The following is a 19,051-nucleotide window of genomic DNA, read 5'->3' as shown; positions in this document are numbered from 1 at the left end:
AGTGTATCATACCTCTCTCCACTAACCCGAAGTTAGTCGCCATTGATCCCATATCAATATCAAGCATCCTAGCATAGAGAGTACGATAGTACACAATGCGTCCATAGGTAGTACTATGGTCCCTATCCTCATTTCCCAACTCATTGACTAGATGAGAGGTACTTCCCATGAGTCTCAAACTACATAAGTAGGATGTATCGACAGGAGAAGGTGAACCACTCATCATGCTCATATGCCATAGGAGAAGGTGAACCACTCATCATATGCATATATCAACCATCATGGGGTATCACAAGGGGAAGGTGAACCACTCACCCTGTACACAACGCACCACTGGGGGAAGGTCACTCATGTTATGGTCGCTCATAGCTCCAAGAAGTACCCCAAACCCCTCGAAGCTCCCAGACCTCAATATCCAACTCAAACAGGACCCTCATAAGAGGGTATCTCCATGACTCCAAGTCGTTCACGGAAGGTTAATAATTTGACCTTCCCTAGGGGCTTCATAAGAATATCTGCAACCTATTCATCAGTCCCAATGTGATGGAGCCTTATTGCTCCCATATCCTCAATAAAGTGTTACCTTATATGAATATTCTTAGAGCATCATGAAACGTGGGATTCCCAGAAAGACGAATCCCGCTTTGGTTATCACAGTAGATCACGATGGTATCCAACACATGCCTAAACAACTCACTAAAGACCTTCCTCAACCAAACAACTTCACAGGAGGCCATACTAGCAGCAATATATTTAGCCTCAACGGTGCTCAAAGCAACCAATTTCTGCTTCCTGCTCATGATTCCAGGATATCGAAGCAGAACCTAGTGAGGAGAAACATCCTAATCTTCTCTTATGATCCACCACACTTCCAGCCCAATAAACATCAGAATAACCATAGAGCATCAAATTCCCGACAATGTATCTCAGTCAATAGGTGATTATGCCCCAAAGATATCTCAAGAGGTTCTTGGCAGCAATCCAATGTATGTGATTAGGATCGACCATAAATTGACTTAATGTATTCACTGCAAACCATATGTCCAGATGGGCGTTCACCAAGAACATCAGGGCTCCCATGAGTTGACGATACTCAAAAGGATTTCCCAAATTGGGCCCAACAACACTTCCACATAACTTCTTGAAGTTAAGTTCCATCGGAGTAGTCACGGACTTGCAATCCACCATCCCAAATCTTTCAAGTAGCTTCACAATGTATTTTCCTTGAGAAAGGAAAATATCACCTGGATTTTTCCAGACCTACAAGCCTAGGAAGTAGTGCATTAATCCTAGGTCCTTCATCTCGAATTTAGAAGCCAAATACCTCTTGCATTGATAAATGAGAGGGTATGCACATTTCAAAAAAATATCGTTGACATAAAGTACCTAAAGGAGAGGTCTATCATTCTCAACCTTGAAATAAAGGTTCGGATCAGCTTCACTTCTTGTAAAACCTAGCTTCATCAGATAGTTTTTTATCCTCTCATACCAATCCCGGGGAGCTTGCTTCAACTCATTGAGGGATTTCTTCAACTTGCATACATGTGTCTTTTCATCTTGAAATTTGAACCCCTCAGGTTGTTCTACATAGAATTCCTCCTTAAGTGAGCCATGCAAGAAGGCGGTCTTGACATTGATTTGATGTAAATTCCATCCTTGTGAGGCAACAAGGGAAATTATCGAACAAATGGTGGTATATCGGGAAACTGGTGCAAATATCTCATCATAGTCCACACCTTCCTTTTGAGAGAAGCCTCAAGCAACAAACCCGACCTTGAACTTTTCATCACTTCCATAAGCTCCATGCTTGATCTTGTAGAGTCGTTTCGAGGTGACAACAAATTCGTCCTTGGGTCTAGGGACCACATCCTAGACATCATTCTTCATAATCGACTCATACTCTTCGTTCATAACATCCTTCCAAACTTGGTTCTTCACAAATTCTTCGAATGTGAAAGGCTCAGTTTGAACAATGGTGCTCATGGCAACTAAGTACCCTTGGTACCTATTGGGCTTCTTACTTTCACAAATATCCCCCTTGGTGTAATATGCCTTTTAGCATCTTCGAGAGTGTCCCTAAGCCTTGAGGGTCTCGTTTTTTAGGAGGAGGGCTCATGGGGAGGTGGATAAATGGGATCCAACGGTCCTTCAGCATCGGGCATCAGCTCATCCTGTGGTTCTCCTTGCTTTCCTGTATCTTCTTCCTTGCCCTTCCTTGGAATAGGAAGGGTCCTAATCTTCCCAAGGGCAGCATATTCATCGAAGGTGACATCATGACTTATTTCCACTTCTTTTTTACCGGACACATAGATTCTATATGCCTTTGAAGTTTCATTGTAGCCCACAAATGTTACTTTCTTCCCAGATGCATCGAATTTGATTCTCTTTTCTTTCGACACATGAAAATACACGGGGCTAACAAAAATTATAAAATGAGAAACAGCAGGCTTCTTACTGGTGAAAACTTCTCCGGGAGTTTTGGAGTCTAATCCTTGATGAGGGCATCTATTTTGAACATACACAGCAGTGTTGGTAGCTTCTCCCCATAGGAACTTCGGAAGGCCTTGATCATGAAGCATGTCACTAGTGGCTTCTATAATAGAACGGTTCTTCCTTTCGACAACACCATTTTTCTCAGGAGTATATGTGGTAGTAGTCTCCCTCTTAATGCCAGCTTCTCTACAATAGTCATTGAACTCATTTGATTCATATTCGCTTCCATTATCTATCCTTAATATTTTGGTCTTCTTCCCAGTTTGATTTTCGACCAAGGCTTTGAAAGAGCGAAAACATGTGAACACTTCATCCTTATTCTTAAAGAAATAAATCCAAGCTTTGTGAGAGAAGTCATCCACAAAGATAGCATAATATAAATATCATCCCAAATATGTCACGGGCAACATTCCAGATAGATTAGAATGAACCAATTGCAAAATATCAGTAGTCTTGCTATCGCTTGAAGGGAATGGTCCCCTTGTATGTTTTCCTTTGGCACATCCCTAACAAACACCTTCATGTTCTACTTTAAATTCGGGCATTCCTATCACCATATTCCTTGCATCGGGTAGGGCTTTATAATGAATATGAGAAAATCTTCGGTGCCATAATTCAGATTGAAGATATGTGTCACAAGACATAGCTCCCAATGGACTTCCTCCAACTTGATATAGGTCGCCAACCCTAAATCCAAGAGTAAATGCTTCTTTGAAATTTATTTTCCAAACACGTACCTTTCCATCAACGAATGCCACCTTGAATCCTTTGTCCTCCATTCCCGATATATATACCAGGTTCTTCTTTAGATCAAGTACATATAGTACTTCTTGTAGATGAATGGTGTTACCTTGATTCAATTAAAGAGTAACATTCCTAACTCCTTTCATGGGATAGGTGGCATTGTCTCCAAGAATGATTTCCAAATTTGTATCCTTTTCTATCATATTTGAAAGAGCTTCCTTATACCCACTGAAGTGCCTTGAGGCACCACTACCAATCAACCAATTTCCCAAGCTATCCGGAGGAGAGGCAATAGAGAGGGAAAATATAAGATATAATTCTTTTTGCTTATTATCTACAACATTAGATTCATTATACCTGGAGTTTCTTGGTATTTTGGGAGGGCGACCATTTCTGTGTTGAGTAGTGGGAGCATTCCTTTTTCCTTTATTGTTGAACTTGCCATTTCTTTTATTGTTGTTGCCCCTGAATCTGTTGTGGTTGTTGTTGTCATCATTGCGAGGTGTATCCCTTATATTAGGAAACTCCCTAGCATAGTGGCCAAACCTATTGCAAATGAAGCATCTATCATTTCTTCCATATTTGAATCCCGGTCTTCCTTGACATTTCTTCTTTGAACCTAAATTTCTCTTATTTTTAGCATGAGCAGAGAATGCAGTAGGATCATTCCTATTTGAAGGCATGTCTCTCTTTATCATCCTTGTTTCTTCTTGAGTAAACATATTTAACAATTCATCAAAACCTGGAATCTAGTCATTGTTGAGGATAGTAGTTTTGAACACATCCCATTCACAAGGGAGACCTTCAAGGGCAATGCGAGTGAGCTCCCTACCAACAATAAATTCTCCAATTGATAGAAGATATTCTTTGATTTTGGTGATCCTCATGAAGTAGGATTGGATATATTCTCCTCTTCCCTTATTTATGTCCTTCAACTTGTTCTTGACAAAGAGGACTTGGTTTGCATTGCTAGCTTTAAACATGCTAACCAACATGTCATACATCTCCTTAGATATGCCCAAATCAGATATGTAAGCAACTAAGTGTTGGGTGTGGAGCCTAATTATCTTCTTTATTCAGACGTATCGCTGCATTGGACCCCATTTCGTAATGTGGCGGCAACGCTGCCCGTTTATGCGCGCCACCAGGGGGGTCCAGGGGGGCAGCACCTCGAAGCTCAAAATAGATGTAAAATTGCCTTGTAAAATGTTGTAATATCATAGTCAATTTGGATCGTTTATTAAGAGGAAATTTTACGATAGAATTTATGTTTAATTTAGGGTTTTTTGCCCTAGAAGGCAACCCCTCGCTATATATGAGGGATTTGTATTGCGGCTATGTAGATGTGTATTCTGAGTGAGAAAGAGAGAGGAGATTGTGTGAGAGAAAAGATGGAATTACAACGGATTTGTTGTAGGTTGTATCTCTTCATTTTGCTGGATAATTTAAAATGAAGGATTGGTTGTTTCTCCGTGGACGTAACCCAAATTGAGTGAACCACATATATCTGTCTCTCTTGTTTTATGCATTTTTTGTGTTTATATTTCTGCAATATTTTATGTGTTTCATTGCTTTGTAATATATAATTTTCTAACACTAAGTGCTTATGAATAGAATCCCTAATGATATTCTTAGCTTTGACTTCACCTTTCTTGTACTTTGTCTTAGCGACAACTAGTGCATTTGAAGGAGGTTCAACAATCTTTCCCTGCACATAGTCCATAACATCATGCACTTCCAAAGTCAAGTCAAGAGATATCTTCCATGCATGATAATCAGACTTATCATTGAACTTGTCATCAGATTTGAAGTAAGATGAGGAGGCCATTGAATCTTGTCCTTGGTCAGAAAATCTCAATGATTGATTTTCTTACTCTTGCTTGGGCTTTGTCTTCACCCCACTTCTGATACCATGTTAATTTTAGATAATGATGGTATGTTCTATGCATTAGAGTCATTTACTTCAGTTTTTCTTATTAGCCCAATATCAATTTCTAGATTAGCAATCACATTAACATTGGTAGTAAATGCAGATGGAACATAAACAATAAGCATAAGACAAGCCAAGACAAGAGGACACAATATTTGGCGGATGCCAGGTAAAAACCCCAATGTGGGGAAAACACTTTGATCAAATCTTCTTATTATTCTTCAAAAGTTTAGCAGTGAGAGAGAGTACATCATACAAAATTTATTTGCCCAATCATTGTAAAACAATCCAGTCAAACTGTAGTAAACAGGATGCCCTAACCAGAAATTCAATGTTGGTCAAACTAGCAGAAAGTCTCCTCCAAATCAGCTCAGTAAAACCCAGTCAACTCGGTCTCCAAAAGCAATCCAAATCAGCCCAAAATAGTCCTGAAATTCTCAGTCAAAATCGGTCAATGCATGATCTAAAAATGGGGCTCTTAGGCTTCTTGTCTAACTTACAAGAACCTCTCCCACTTCCAAAGCTTTAAATTTTCCCAAGTATATTTGATCAACCAATGCGGAAATAAGAAATTCTTGAAAATATGGGTGTATGCTTGTATTTGTTTTCAGCTGATTATTTACTTTAAAATCTGTTGTTTGTGCTGATATGGGAAGGTACTTAAACTGATATATAAATGCATATAACAGTAGTTAAATCAACTGTAAAAACAAACACATAAGACAACAATATAATATGGAGTTCACCTTGATATCTTGGGCTACGTCTCCTTGAGCTCTAATCAACTCGATTAGGCATTCTTTTACAAGTGCTACACTTAACTCCATTAGTTTACAGCTGAACCAATGGGCTTAGAATGCCATCTTACCCCTGGTTGTCCTTATTCTGCAAATAGGTAGAGACTTCTCTAGACTGGACTCCTTCTGTCAGTGCTATGAGCTCTCGAGCTTTTGGCTTCTCCGACTCCCTCAGAATTCTGCCTTTATCTCTGGAACTCCTTCTCCTATCTTTGACACACCTCAGAAAACTAGCCACAGCTCGATCATTCGATCTCTTGTTGTGTTGTAACTTCACTGCAACCTCATGGCTCTTAGAAGTCTATTAGAGCTTTGCGGCTCTGCCTCCAACCTCTGGTGGCTCTGCCTATTACAGTGAACTCGACTCTGGTTTCTCTGCTTCCAGGTCTGCTTACTGCTTCCTAGGCTGCTCTCTCTTTCTGCCTCTTTACTCTCTGTCTATTCATGGCTTAAAACCAATCTGCTCCCCGACTATTCGTTTCCACTTCCTAGCTCCCTGGATCTCCTGGCTCTGTCCATTGGAATCCCTTGCTCTGCATCATCATCACTGTAACGCTTCATAGAGAGGTGGCCACCTATTTCCTCATGAACTGAGTGTCAATTCTCTTTGAATAGTCGTTATTTCCCAAATGCCTGTGAAACGGATCCTTCTTTTGACTCATCGGTCAAATCGGACTTCAAATCTTATGCACCATAGTTTATTTCTCCCTCGAGTTCGGTCATCCATCGGGTTAAACCTCTGTCGTTGATCTGGAGCCCCTAGATCCTACAGTCTTCGCTCATATCGCACGGTTTAGTTGCTCGACCATTACTCCGCGATGTAAGTGGTTTTTCTCTCTCATCCATCGAACACGCATCACTCGGTGTATGGAATCGCTTGGTCCTCGGCCAAACCCGCTTACCGCTTGAAATGCCCCCAATATTCTGTCGGGTTTGAGCGTGGGACCCGCCTTGTCAGTTGTACCGCTCTCCCACGGTTTTCCGGTTTCCCTTGTGACCGAGTGCTCAGGGCTTTTCCTCTTCGAGGGGTTTTGCCCAACACGCTAATCGCGTATCAAAAACTGCCTTTATTTCAAGATTGGGCCTACTGTTTGCCAATTTTGCGCCAACGCGCAGTTACCATGGGCCAATGATTTGCGCGCTTTGATCGAGGGTCCTCATTGCTCCATGCTGACCACAAATTATTGTTGTTCAAAGGTTATTTCTGATAGGCTCCGACATCCACAAGACTTTAAACTTCGGTATGAGTTTTTACAGAGTTTGGTTAGCTTTAAGAGAGTTTAAGGATCCAATTCAGATCATGCCTTCCCACTAAAAGAACTTTTGGTCCACCAAAAGACTTAAATACTGATCTGAGCAGTAAATGAGAGTAGAAACACCCTCTTCTTTCAGCCTCCCTACACTTTCCTTTGCATAGTGCCTCTGAACCAAAATCTCTGATCACTTCCCTCCTTGGATGGGTTGGCCGTCTCAGGAAGAATTGTTTTCCTCCTTGACTTCATGCAGAACTTCTGCTGTGAAGTTTACAGAAGGTAGTTTGAACTTCTTTGCCTTGATCCTTGATCCAAGGTGGCTCAAACAAATGTGAAGTACATATGCTCCACAAAACTTTCATTTATACCTATTTGAAAAGCTACCAACAACAACTGTTAACAACAGCAGGCATACAGACAAAAACTGCATGGGCTAACTCTTGCTTCAACAAAGAAACATATTTCACATCTTGTGAACCCTTCCATGTCTTATATCTGCATACAAATGATTAACTAGATAACAAGCCAATAAAACATGCCTTTACAACAAATGACCCTTCAAGTCAAGCATGTAGGAAAAATACCTTTAGGACTCTTTTCCAAAAGATGAAACACTTCATCCTTATCTCCATTTTAGAAACCAAGTTAACTTCTCCCAAGCCAGCATCACATGCATCTCATGCTCATGCATGCATTCCATATTTCAGCTTTCGCTTAAGTACACTATATTTTTGAAGCTGAAATAAACATATTGTTGCAGCAATAAAGTGAGTTTCCTACTTAACTTCTTTCTATTTACCATTTTGGTAAGATCCTGCAACTTGCATTTATTCCACAAACAAATGCATCATTAGACATGCAGCCTTAATTGGATAAGAATTCTAACCATTTCTTACTAATCCATTTCAAAGGTCCCTCCTTTGTTTGCACATCAGCAGCAATATGTGAATCATCCTGAACCACATCAATCATGGGATCTTTATTTCCATCCATGCCATTTTCTTTTTCCACCTTATCCTTCAACTTTGGTGGAAGCAGTGCTGGATTCAAAGTCCAACACCTTTCAGTAAGATGCCCTTTCTTATGGCAGTAAGTGTAACACATGTGCATCCTTTTGACAACATGGTTTTCCTTGTCCTGTGGACCTTTGGCTACTTGCTTCTTTTCCTTCAAAAGTTTCCTGTATGTGGTCATCCTCTTCCAACATCTAGAAACATTATGGTTATCCAAACCACAAAAGGAACATGCAATTCTTTTTCCATGCTTTACAAAATCAAAAGGATTGTGTTTAGAACCAGATTTATACCTGCCTCTTTCACCTTTATTGCCTTCATGAGGAGGTGAGACAAATGAAGAAGTAGCTCCCTTTGGAACACTATCACTTTCTTCAAGGCTGTCAGAGTTTCCACAACCCTCTGGTTCAAGTATGTGCTTCTGAACACCTGCATCATGCGAATGATGTTTCGAGTTATTGCATTCCTCCTGAATACAATCCTCACACTTCTGAGGTAGAGGACCTGCAATGAAACTCCTTTTGGGAACTGTTTCAATGGACTTCATGGCAGATTTGGAACTCTCTCCATAAGATTGTCCATAGCCAAATACTTAGGCCTTTCCTCAACCATTATTGGCTCAACAATACCTTGTGCATGTTTGCCCAATCCTTTTCCTTCATAGCCCGTCTTGGACATTAGCTTGGAACCTATGCCTCTGGTATGTTTTTCAAAAGAACCAATATAAGCATTCTTAGAAGAATTAAAAGACAAACAGGAATGGTTTACCTCTTCTTCAAGCTATTATTTGGCCAAGGCTTCTTTTGCAACAAAGAGTTGTGACTCCAACTCATGCATCCTTTTCAGGTTCATACTTGCAATATGAAGTTGCCTCTCCATTTCCTGTAATTTTCTAGAAAGCATCTGCTTCTCTTCCTCCACGGAATTCAACTACTCTCTAAGTATGTTGCTCTTCCTTCCATCCTCATACATTTCTCTCACCATATCCATCATGGTGGACAAGTCTTGCTTCATGTCTCCATCAAAGGAACTTGGGGAGCAAGAAGAATTTGAGAACTCACTTGTAGAAGTTGTCATTTTCAAAATGCACAAAAGAACTTCAAACAATATTATTAAAGAGCTTATCCAGTGACCTCTTGCAACAACCTTTTGTGCTTCAAGGATTGCCCTGAGGTCCTTTGGGATAGAAGAATGCCTTCAGCCCTTCTTCCTTCTTGTCCTTCTTGGACTGAGCTATCAATAGCTTTCCCTTCACCTCTACAAACTCAAACAATAGTCAGTCTGCAACCAAGCATACAATCGATGAGGCAATCAATCCTTGATTGTCCAAACACCTTTCAGACAAGCAATATTTGCCCTGTCAATCAAGCATTTTGATACAACCTTCTTTGAAGGTGGGGTTAATCAATCTTAAGCTCTGATACCACCTGATCTGAAAATGGGGCTCTTAGGCTTCTTGTCTAACTTACAAGAACCTCTCCCACTTCCAAAGCTTTAAATTTTCCCAAGTCTATTTGATCAACCAATGCGGAAATAAGAAATGCTTGAAAATATGGGTGTATGCTTGTATTTGTTTTCAGCTGATTATTTACTTTAAAATCTGTTGTTTGTGTTGATATGGGAAGGTACTTAAACTGATATATAAATGCATATAACAGTAGTTAAAGCAATAGTAAAAACAAACACATAAGACAACAATATAATATGGAGTTCACCCTGATATCTTGGGCTACGTCTCCTTGAGCTCTAATCAACTCGATTAGGCTCTCTGGGATTATGGCTTCAATTCTTTTACAAGTGCTACACTTAACTCCATTGGTTTACAGCTAAACCAATGGGCTTAGAATGCCATCTTACCCCTGGTTGTCCTTGTTCTGCAGATAGGTCTAGGCTTCTCTGGACTGGACTCCTTCTGTCAGTGCTTTGAGCTTCTCGAGCTTCTGGCTTCTCTGACTCCCTCAGAATTCTGCCTTTGTCTCTGGAACTCCTTCTCCTATCTTTGACACACCTCAGACAACTAGCCACAGCTCGATCATTCGATCTCCTGCTGTGTTGTAACTTCACTGCAGCCTCGTGGCTCTTAGAAGTCTATTAGAGCTCTCTGGCTCTGCGGCTCTGCCTCCAACCTCTGGTGGCTCTACCTATTACAGTGAGCTCGACTCTGGTTTCTCTGCTTCCAGGTCTACTTACTGCTTCCTAGGCTGCTCTCTCTTTCTGCCTCTTTACTCTCTGTCTATTCGTGGCTTAAAACCAATCTGCTCCCCGACTGTTCGTTTCCACTTCCCAGCTCCCTGGATCTCCTGCCTCTGTCCGTTGGAATCCCCTGCTCTGTGTCATCATCACTGTAACACTTCACAGAGAGGTGGCCACCTGTTTCCTCATGAACTGAGTGTCAGTTCTCTTTGAACAGTCGTTATTTCCATTATTTCCTAGATGCCTGCGAAACAGATCCTTTTGTCAACTCATCGGTCAAATTGGACTTCAAATCTTATGCGCCACAGTTTATTTCTCCCTCGGGTCCGGTCATCCATCGGGTTAAACCTCCGTCGTTGATCTGGAGCCCCCAGATCCTACGGTCTTCGCTCATATCGCACGGTTGAGTTGCTCGACCGTTACTCCACAATGTAAGCGGTTTTTCTCTCTCATCCGTCAGACACGCGTCACTCGGTGTATGGAATTGCTTGGTCCTTGGCCAAACCCGCTTACCACTTGAAATGCCCCCAATATTCTGTCGGTTTTGAGCGTGGGACCTGCCTTGTCGGTTGTAGCGCTTTCCCACGGTTTTCCGATTTCCCTTGTGACCGAGTGCTCGGGGCTTTTCCTCTTCGAGGGGTTTTCCTTTGCGCTAATCGCGTATCAGAAACTGCCTCTGTTTCAGGATTGGGCCTCCCGTTTGCCAATTTTGCGCCAACGCGCAGTTACCATGGGCCAACGGTCTACGCGCTTTGACCGAGGGTCCTCGTTGCTCCGTGCTGACCACAAATTGTCGTTGTTCAGAGGTTATTTCTGATAGGCTTCGACATCCACAAGACTTTAAACTTCGGTATGAGTTTTTACAGAGTTCGGGTAGCTTTAAAAGAGTTTAAGGATCCAATTCGAATCAATGCAAGTCAACATTGCAGTCAAAGTTGATGTAGTCTACGCTAGTCAACCTAACCAGAAAATATCAGTAGCTGTTCCAAAACATTCCACCTGCCCAAATAAAATTTCTCCCACAAAAATTGAAGTCAAATGGAGTCAAACAATTCTCGTTCAATGTTGGTCAAAGCTGGCTGCAACTAGGTCAACGTAGAGAATAGAAATTCCCAGTCAAACCTTCACACGTGTGGAGAAGAACAGGCAACCTGTGATTTGTACATCCCAATCAAATGAAGAGAGAGAATGGAATGTTGAGTTGAATTTCCAAATGAGGAAAATGCCTCTTCTATTTATACACAACGTTGAGGGTGAAAAGACACGTCTGTTGGGCTTCATGAGCCTACATTAGACTTCTGGCTGACCTTGACAATTTGTCCATAGAAGAAATAAATTCATAACTCCATTCCTACTTGCCAGAATGAGATGATCTTTAGATCGATCCTGCACCTCCTGGAAAGAGGAATCCAATAAAAATATCATCTCCATCATATGAGTTGTCCAAGGTGGAACTTGGACCTAGTTGCCAATTTTAACACTCCTTCTATCCCTCCACCATCTCCTCAAAGCACTGATGAGAAAGGAGCATTCAAACCAATTTCAAGGAAGCACAAGAATCATCCATTTAAGAGGCCTCATTCCAACTAGATTGAATCTCATCATCATCCTCCCTCTTGTTATAGAATTAACCTTTGAATTCATCAAAGGCATAAGTCATAGTTGAAAAATAGCAACCATATCCAGATTAAGTGTCTTCAGAGAACATCGATTCACCTACTAAGGAAGAGACTACTTCTAAGGATATTGGCAAAAGATCTCACACAAATAAAAAGGAAGAAGAGGCCAATTTGAAGGAAGGGGAGGTAATCCTCTTCTTTTCTTCATACTCAAATGTTCTAAAAAGAATAAACAATCTTCCCCTCCATTAACAAGAAGTAGAAAAAATTGAAGCAAGAAATCCCCAAAATTTGTTGCTCTTCATTCTTTAGCCTCTTATGGTTTTAGTAGGGACTCAATTTTGATTAAATATTAAAAATGCTTTGTTTTTACACCATCTTGTATAAGGAATTTGTAAGAATCTATTCTTGTTCTCAAGAAGTAGTAGATTCAAGTTTTAGAAAGTCTAGTATTGGATCTCCCCCCTTCTTTTTTTGGGAGGAGGATGATTTTTCACCCTTCCTTTTTTAGAATCATTGAGGAAATTTTCCATGTAGTATTGATCTGATCTACTTCCGTTGCATGTTTTGGTCACACATTTTTTCTTAATACAAATTTCTTGTTCCGATTAAAAAAGGCATGTTCATACATACATAGAAGTGTTCTAGAAAATCACAATGTAGTCAGTTTTTTTTATGTTTTGGTATTTTTTTTACTTATGTTTTTTCTCTAATATTTTCTATACTTCTCTAGGAATTTATTGGAATCATAAGTTTGAGCTATGTAGTTTGCATAATTTTAGCGACCTATGTTTTCTTCCAAAGTGATGAATCCATTTATGGATTTAAAATTTTGTAAATAACTAAAAATCATAATCTTGCAAAAATTAAACAGTTGACTAAAAAAACCAAAACATATAATAGCTAGATTACACCAATAAAAGATCCTTAATCTAATTCTTATATGTTTTGGCCCCTTTTTAATCATGTTTTCCTATTATTAATAGGAATTTAGTAAAATTATAAACTTAAGTAATATACTACACAATCACCGATGGGACGTAGAATAGATGGTGACAGGTTGTTCTATTAAGGCACTCCATAGTGAAAAGGTCATTAGCTCGAAACCTCGTAGAAAAAATTTCAGCCATGCTAAGCGCTGGTTGGCCCGAACCGAGTATGATCACCGAGTAATTTTGACAACTTAGATGCCCCGATTCATGGCTACTCAAGCCACAAATTAAGCATGTTAGTCATTTCAAAACTCAAATTATCCACCCAACAAGAAAAATATAATTTACACAAAAAAAATAAAAATATTTCAATAAAATAAACTAAAATTATACCATTTTTAAATAAAAAATTAAAATATTCAACAAATATTTAAAACATCATAGGTTCATATAAAACATTTTTTTTAATATCATATAACCATTTTTGCGCTACATATTTAAAAGAAATCAATAAAACTAACACTATCTTAAACAAGGAGAGCTGCGACGCAGCGAGTCCCTGCGTCAAGTTGACTTAGCGTGGCGCACGAATGCAGAGATCATTTGCAGCATCTCAAGGCATATGACTAGCGTGCTGTTCTCTGGCCTGAATGTGCAAATCCTAGAGGCATTGATTTCTAATGGCCGACTAATGAAAATACTCTAAAGGCTAACTAGAGTTTATGGCACGTAAGGTTTTTAGGACGGACTCAAAACGGAAGAAATGACAGTCAAAGCCGAGTTTTTCACCCTATTATGCAAAGAGTCCTGCTTGAGCACTTGATATTCTGCAAAATCTACGGCATTCTCATATGAGCAGCAATGCTAAGAAACCAGGCCCATATGACCTAGCGTGCTGTTCTCATATGCAGCATCATAGATCCAACCCGGGCCCTGTGGCTGGCCAAAATCACTGAGAGGAGCTAATGAGAAGTCAGGAGCTGGCCTCAGTTCATCCATCTGCAACCTCCAGCAAAAATAAGAGAAAAAACACAGATTTAAAAATATATCCAACAGTTCAGTGTTTGGCTATATTGTTTGAAAATGTTCTATTTCTGTACCATCTGATCATATTTTGGTTTTGAAAGTCATACCCAGCTTGGACCATTAACAGATGGCCCATCCCAGCCAATGTGAGCTACATGTCTAACATCTGTAGGATATCCAATCTCCATTTCATGATCCGTGGAAACTGCAGCAAATTAAAAACTCCAAGAAAGTTGATAAGTGCATGCATTTCACATGCAAATAAAAGGGGGAAATGCCTATTTGAAATAATATGGCTTGCCTGTGCCTATCTACCTTGGAATGATGGATAGTCAAGTTATTTACCAAATATATGGGAGAGAACTTTTAAGCCCTTTTTGAATCTCTGCCACTTTGTAGATGAATGAGACTTTGTCGATGATGAACTAAACACAGTGGTTCCAACTGGAGGTTGTTGAGAAGAGGACTCTTCTGGAGCTAGTTTAACATAGGCATGAAATGAACAATTAAAAGAATCAGCCAAATCTATGTCCTTAAATTACATTTACAACACTTAACATATGCACCATAGCTTACATTGAAAAACAGGAGAATTAGAAATCATGTTCCATGAAAGTCGAAAGAAGACAAAACTTCAGGGTCACTCATAAGAAGCAGGGATGCCAAAATTTTTGATGAAAAAATGATCATCAAATCATATATTAAATCAAAATATCTCTTTTACAGTGCAATTACCTCTAGAAAGAGATTTACTCTTGGCTGAAGAGCGTTTTGGCACGCTTTCGCAATTCAGTACTGATTTCTTTTGAGAACTTCCCTCAATTTGTGAAGCAGTTGACTCAGATTTGTCTCTCACTTGATCCTTGGTTGTAATTGTTACCGAAGAAGCACACTGAATAGTAAATGGTTTCACAGATTTCTGTATACGCTCTTTCATCTCATCTGCTGCATCTTTATCTCTAAAACCAAAGCCACGAAAACTTTCATTCTGCAAATCAATGAGTGCAACCGTTATCATAAATGAAAGCATTCCAGAGTCCAGACTAAGCATCCAAATGTTGATATCACAGATTTTACATGGAGCATTATGTGTATGTTAGAAACATTAGAAGAAAACCTTGAAAAAGGTAGTATCTACCTCTTGGCGAATTACAAAGAATCTCTCTACAGGAACACTAATTGCATCTGGCTTGCGCACTGTATGCTCAAAAAGGACTTGACCATCCTACAGTCATTCTCAAATTTTAAGTCAGAATCATTTAGGAAATAAGTATTTGCAATTAAATGTTGACGAACCATAAGCCTCAAGATTTTGTTTTATATGGACAACGTACTTTCAAATAAAAGAGATTCTACAGCACAGCAAGACTGTGAGTGATTCCAAAAGTGGCCAGACACCTGTTTTATCTTTAGGATGTAAGAGATTAAAAAAGGCATAGCCTATAACATTTAGGTCTATAACATATTTAGCTCCATGGAAGGCAAAGATAGAGGACATGCCAGAAACTGAACCAGCAGAAAGTTTTGTAGAACATAATATTAGAGAGTAAAAATAAGGCTAATAGTACTGGCGACATGAAAATTAATGGACCACAAACACAAAGTTGCAATTGCGAATCAAGATAACAAAACTTAAGAATTAGATAATAAAAAGAAGATTTACGAAACCAAGATATTAGAAACCATCAACAGGAACAATGTAGCACTTTGAGCGAACCTGGTCACTAGGGGCAAACTCTAATTTTGTAAAGCATTATCCAGAGGAATGGAAAGGCTTCCTATGCTGCTAGAATTAGAAAATATCAAAATCCCAGTATGATGCAAATTTCCACATAGTCAGTGTCTACTGGCTCTGTAGATATACTTCTCAGAAGTGCAAAATGGCAGAAATAACTCATAAAAATGGCTAATGAAAAGAAGCACCTAGAGAGCACAGTCAAGGAATGCGAGCAAAACAAGAAAACTAGTACACTAGTTTTAGAACCAAATCAGATATTTGATCTCGAATTAAAACTCACAAGCAAATCATTGAGTTGAAAATGAAGTACAGCGCCACCGAGTGGTTTCATGTGAAGTTCCCCCACAGTTCGACTGTTCTGCCAAGAAGCACTGCCTCGAGCTGCCTCGAACAAGGCCACTGGACACCTTGCCTGTGTAGAGTCCAACAATCATAAGTCAATTTCCCTCAGCAAGTTTCACCTTTGATATTTCAGTTTCTACATATATAAAAATTAATTACTACATTCAGTTTCCTGCATAATGAAGAACTTCAAGCAATGGCAAGGTGTCTTCTAACAAGGTTTTTATTTTTCAGAGGACCAGGCAGGAAGTCGCATGCATTGTGTTTGATATTGGTCACATTTAAAATCAAGACCAAAGTATGTCAATGTCAAAGTACTGAAAAGTGGGTCAGAGGAATTCTTAATAAAATTTTAGAGGAATTTTTAATAAGACTAAGTATATCTGAGGATGTAAATATCCGGAACAGAGGAAAACAAATGGTGTCGCTTTTTTATCACTGGTATAGATTGGCCAAAATATTGCCCTAACAGAACTGGTCATGTAAATACGATAGGTCATTTTAATGTCATAGAAAAGAAAACACAATTCACAAACTGGATCAATTCAGCACAAACAGAAATGGGAAAATATTGCGTACCTTGAATGTTTGGGCACAATTAATCATAATGTGAAAAGATCAAACAGGTTGCTGTAAAGTACAGCAAGAAAGCAGGTTTTCCATGATAATTGACTAGTCTGTCTCCCAACCTTGATAGGATTGCTATCCTTATAGGGTTATACAATTTCAGACAAAAATGCTACAGTTACCCTAAGATCCTCTACAGATAATTAAGAGAGACAAGGCTTCAAATAACCTTTCTCCCTCATCTAGTTTATTCATCTCAAACACAATACTGTCTTTTGATTCCACCGAATAATAGTTTAAGTCTGTTCTATATAAGAAAAATTGAACACCTTTATTGCTTATTTAAAATTTGCAGCATTATAAGGTCAGAGGTAGAAAATTGTCAGAAAGTTTACCCCGCAGATCAATGCATTTACTATTCCAAGCCTCTGAGGACAACCGATGAAAACTTCATTTCAGACACTTTACTAGCCCCAAAATTCTATGCTCGGAAACTACAGAGGGAAACCGAACCATGGAAACCCATATGCTTTCTGCGATTTTTAGAAGCACCCGCCATTTTAAAAGTTTACAGGTGGACCTGAGAAAATCAATACTTACCACATATGTCGGAGGCCACCCAAGAAACCCACCAAACGAACATGCAGCAAAACATAATCAACGAAATGACAGAATTTAATACAGGAATTTTAACCCAACCTGGCAAAAACAAGAAAATATACTTACATGTATCTCAATATTATGGCCGGATCCTCCTCCGCTTGTCCGCCCCTTCACAGATTCATAACATGCCAACAAAAGTAAGCTCTCAACTGTACCAGCTCTCAACTAAGAAACGACAATGCAACATCAAATTTCAAATTTAAATAAAAATAAGAAAATCAACCGATGTCAATAAAAATAAAAATGAAAGTCGAAACTTTTATCCACCTTGTGGGCCCTACATGACGGCCAAGTGCCTAACACCTATCTCCCTAGCATAACACATGCAAGCTATACAGCAGGCCACCTAAGGTGGCATCAGGTTAACAGCTGTGATCAGGGAGATTGAAACCTGAAACCCGGGCACTGTAGCTGGGTGGAATACTACTACTCAAGTCCATCCTCTTCCTGGATTGAAGAAACCCACAAACGCATATTTGAAAAATCGATGGTTGCAGACCTAGACCTAGAGTGGAATCCTTTTCCATTGGAGGATGATTTCTTTGCCATCAGAAAGAAATGGCTCTGCGATTTCAATTCGAATGTGAAGAAGGCCATAGAGAAGGAGCCCTTCACCTTACCATTCGCAGGTTTCGACAGATCACAGGAGTACGTGGGGATTCATTCGCTATTCAAAGAATAGTAGAGAAAGCTCAGTTCCGCAGGGATGAATTCGTGAAGGACCTGGCTGATCGAATGACAGCGATGGAGATGAGTGTGGAAAAGCTCAAGGATTTGAAGGCCAAGAAGGAAACTAAACCTGAAAAAGCAAAGCCACTGCCATGTGCATGTACTGTGAAGAAGTCCTTAAAGCAAGAATGGAAGGGGGATAATGGTGTGAAGGGCAAGATTTCATACAAATGGGAAGAATCTAAGAATAAAGTCACCGATCCCATCACAATAACAATTCCTGGAGCGCGGCAGGGGGAGTTCAAAACCATTCGAGTTGAAAAATATACTGTTATCAATGATAACAAGTCTTCAGATGCTAAGATCCGAGTCATTCCACTTGAAGAAGGCGGTGGGAGCAGCAGTAGCAGCAGCAGCCACAGCAGAAGGAGTTGTCTCCCCAGGATGCTGCTGTGATCATTCAGACCTGCTTTCGGGAATATCTGGTTCGTCGTTCCCAAAACCTTCGAAAGAATTGCGCTGAAGACAGTTGAAAAATGTGAGGCAGTCTAGGTTTTGAGATTTAGAATAGATTTCGAAATTTCAATTTTCGTTTATTTCTATGAAAATAACGGCGTTTTGTAACTCATCTTTGCCCATACGCTTATAGACGACCATAACGAACTATGGCGGTACTAATTTAAGTCAAACAGAAACTGAAATTTCTAGATGTGATTGAAGTACCTGATACCGTGAAGTAGGGAGCTTTTCAAGAGATGGGCGAACTTTCATTGTAGGCCTCGCTCAAAGTAGAAGAGCCCGTTCCCTCCATTTTCGATTCCTTCGGTTGAACCTATCGTCGAAGAAGAGGTAATTCTTTCACAGAAAGTATTTGAAGTGAGCTGTGGCACGTAGGTATTTACGTAACTATTCACCACACCCAAACGCCTCAAGGTCTCATCGAAGAAACGAGACACGCAGTAGATTTCACAAGGATCTGTGCAGAAGCTGTGATGGGCTTCATAGCTGTGGCCACGGACGAAGATGAACAGAACAGACCCTGTCGAGGCTCTGAGAAAAACCAGAACGGGGT

At 39.8% G+C, this 19,051-nt stretch overlaps 1 protein-coding gene and 1 pseudogene across 1 annotated transcript; one reads left to right on the top strand and one right to left on the bottom strand.

Annotated features, from left to right (window-relative positions):
- Window positions 1-13,647: 13,647 nt before the first annotated feature.
- LOC149181315 (uncharacterized) lies at window positions 13,648-17,269 on the bottom strand. The gene is made up of 7 exons (XM_089416570.1): window positions 17,248-17,269; window positions 16,019-16,150; window positions 15,139-15,225; window positions 14,736-14,988; window positions 14,346-14,477; window positions 14,108-14,205; window positions 13,648-13,973 (listed from the first exon to the last, which is right to left on the bottom strand). Exons 2-7 carry the CDS (start codon window positions 16,067-16,069, stop codon window positions 13,839-13,841), a joined length of 756 nt encoding a protein of 251 aa, XP_089272696.1. The 5' UTR covers window positions 16,070-16,150; window positions 17,248-17,269; the 3' UTR covers window positions 13,648-13,838.
- A 433-nt stretch (window positions 17,270-17,702) lies between these two features.
- LOC149181314 (uncharacterized) lies at window positions 17,703-18,512 on the top strand (annotated as a pseudogene).
- The last annotated feature ends 539 nt before the right edge of the window (window positions 18,513-19,051 follow it).

Source organism: Pinus tabuliformis, chromosome 3_2 (genome assembly GCF_031772625.1).
Source record: "Pinus tabuliformis cultivar Carrire ecotype Pingquan chromosome 3_2, CPIR1, whole genome shotgun sequence".
Taxonomy (NCBI): domain Eukaryota; kingdom Viridiplantae; phylum Streptophyta; class Pinopsida; order Pinales; family Pinaceae; genus Pinus; species Pinus tabuliformis.
This window is presented reverse-complemented; position numbering and strand designations above follow the sequence as displayed.

Coding starts and splice junctions, on each gene's coding strand:
- LOC149181315 (XM_089416570.1), bottom strand. CDS start 16,069: ATGAAACCACTCGGTGGCGCTGTACTTCATTTTCAACTCAATGATTTG. Junction 14,989..15,138: donor TCTTTGTAATTCGCCAAGAG/GTAGATACTACC, acceptor ATTGATTTGCAG/AATGAAAGTTTTCGTGGCTT. Junction 14,206..14,345: donor AGTTCTCTCCCATATATTTG/GTAAATAACTTG, acceptor AATTTGCTGCAG/TTTCCACGGATCATGAAATG.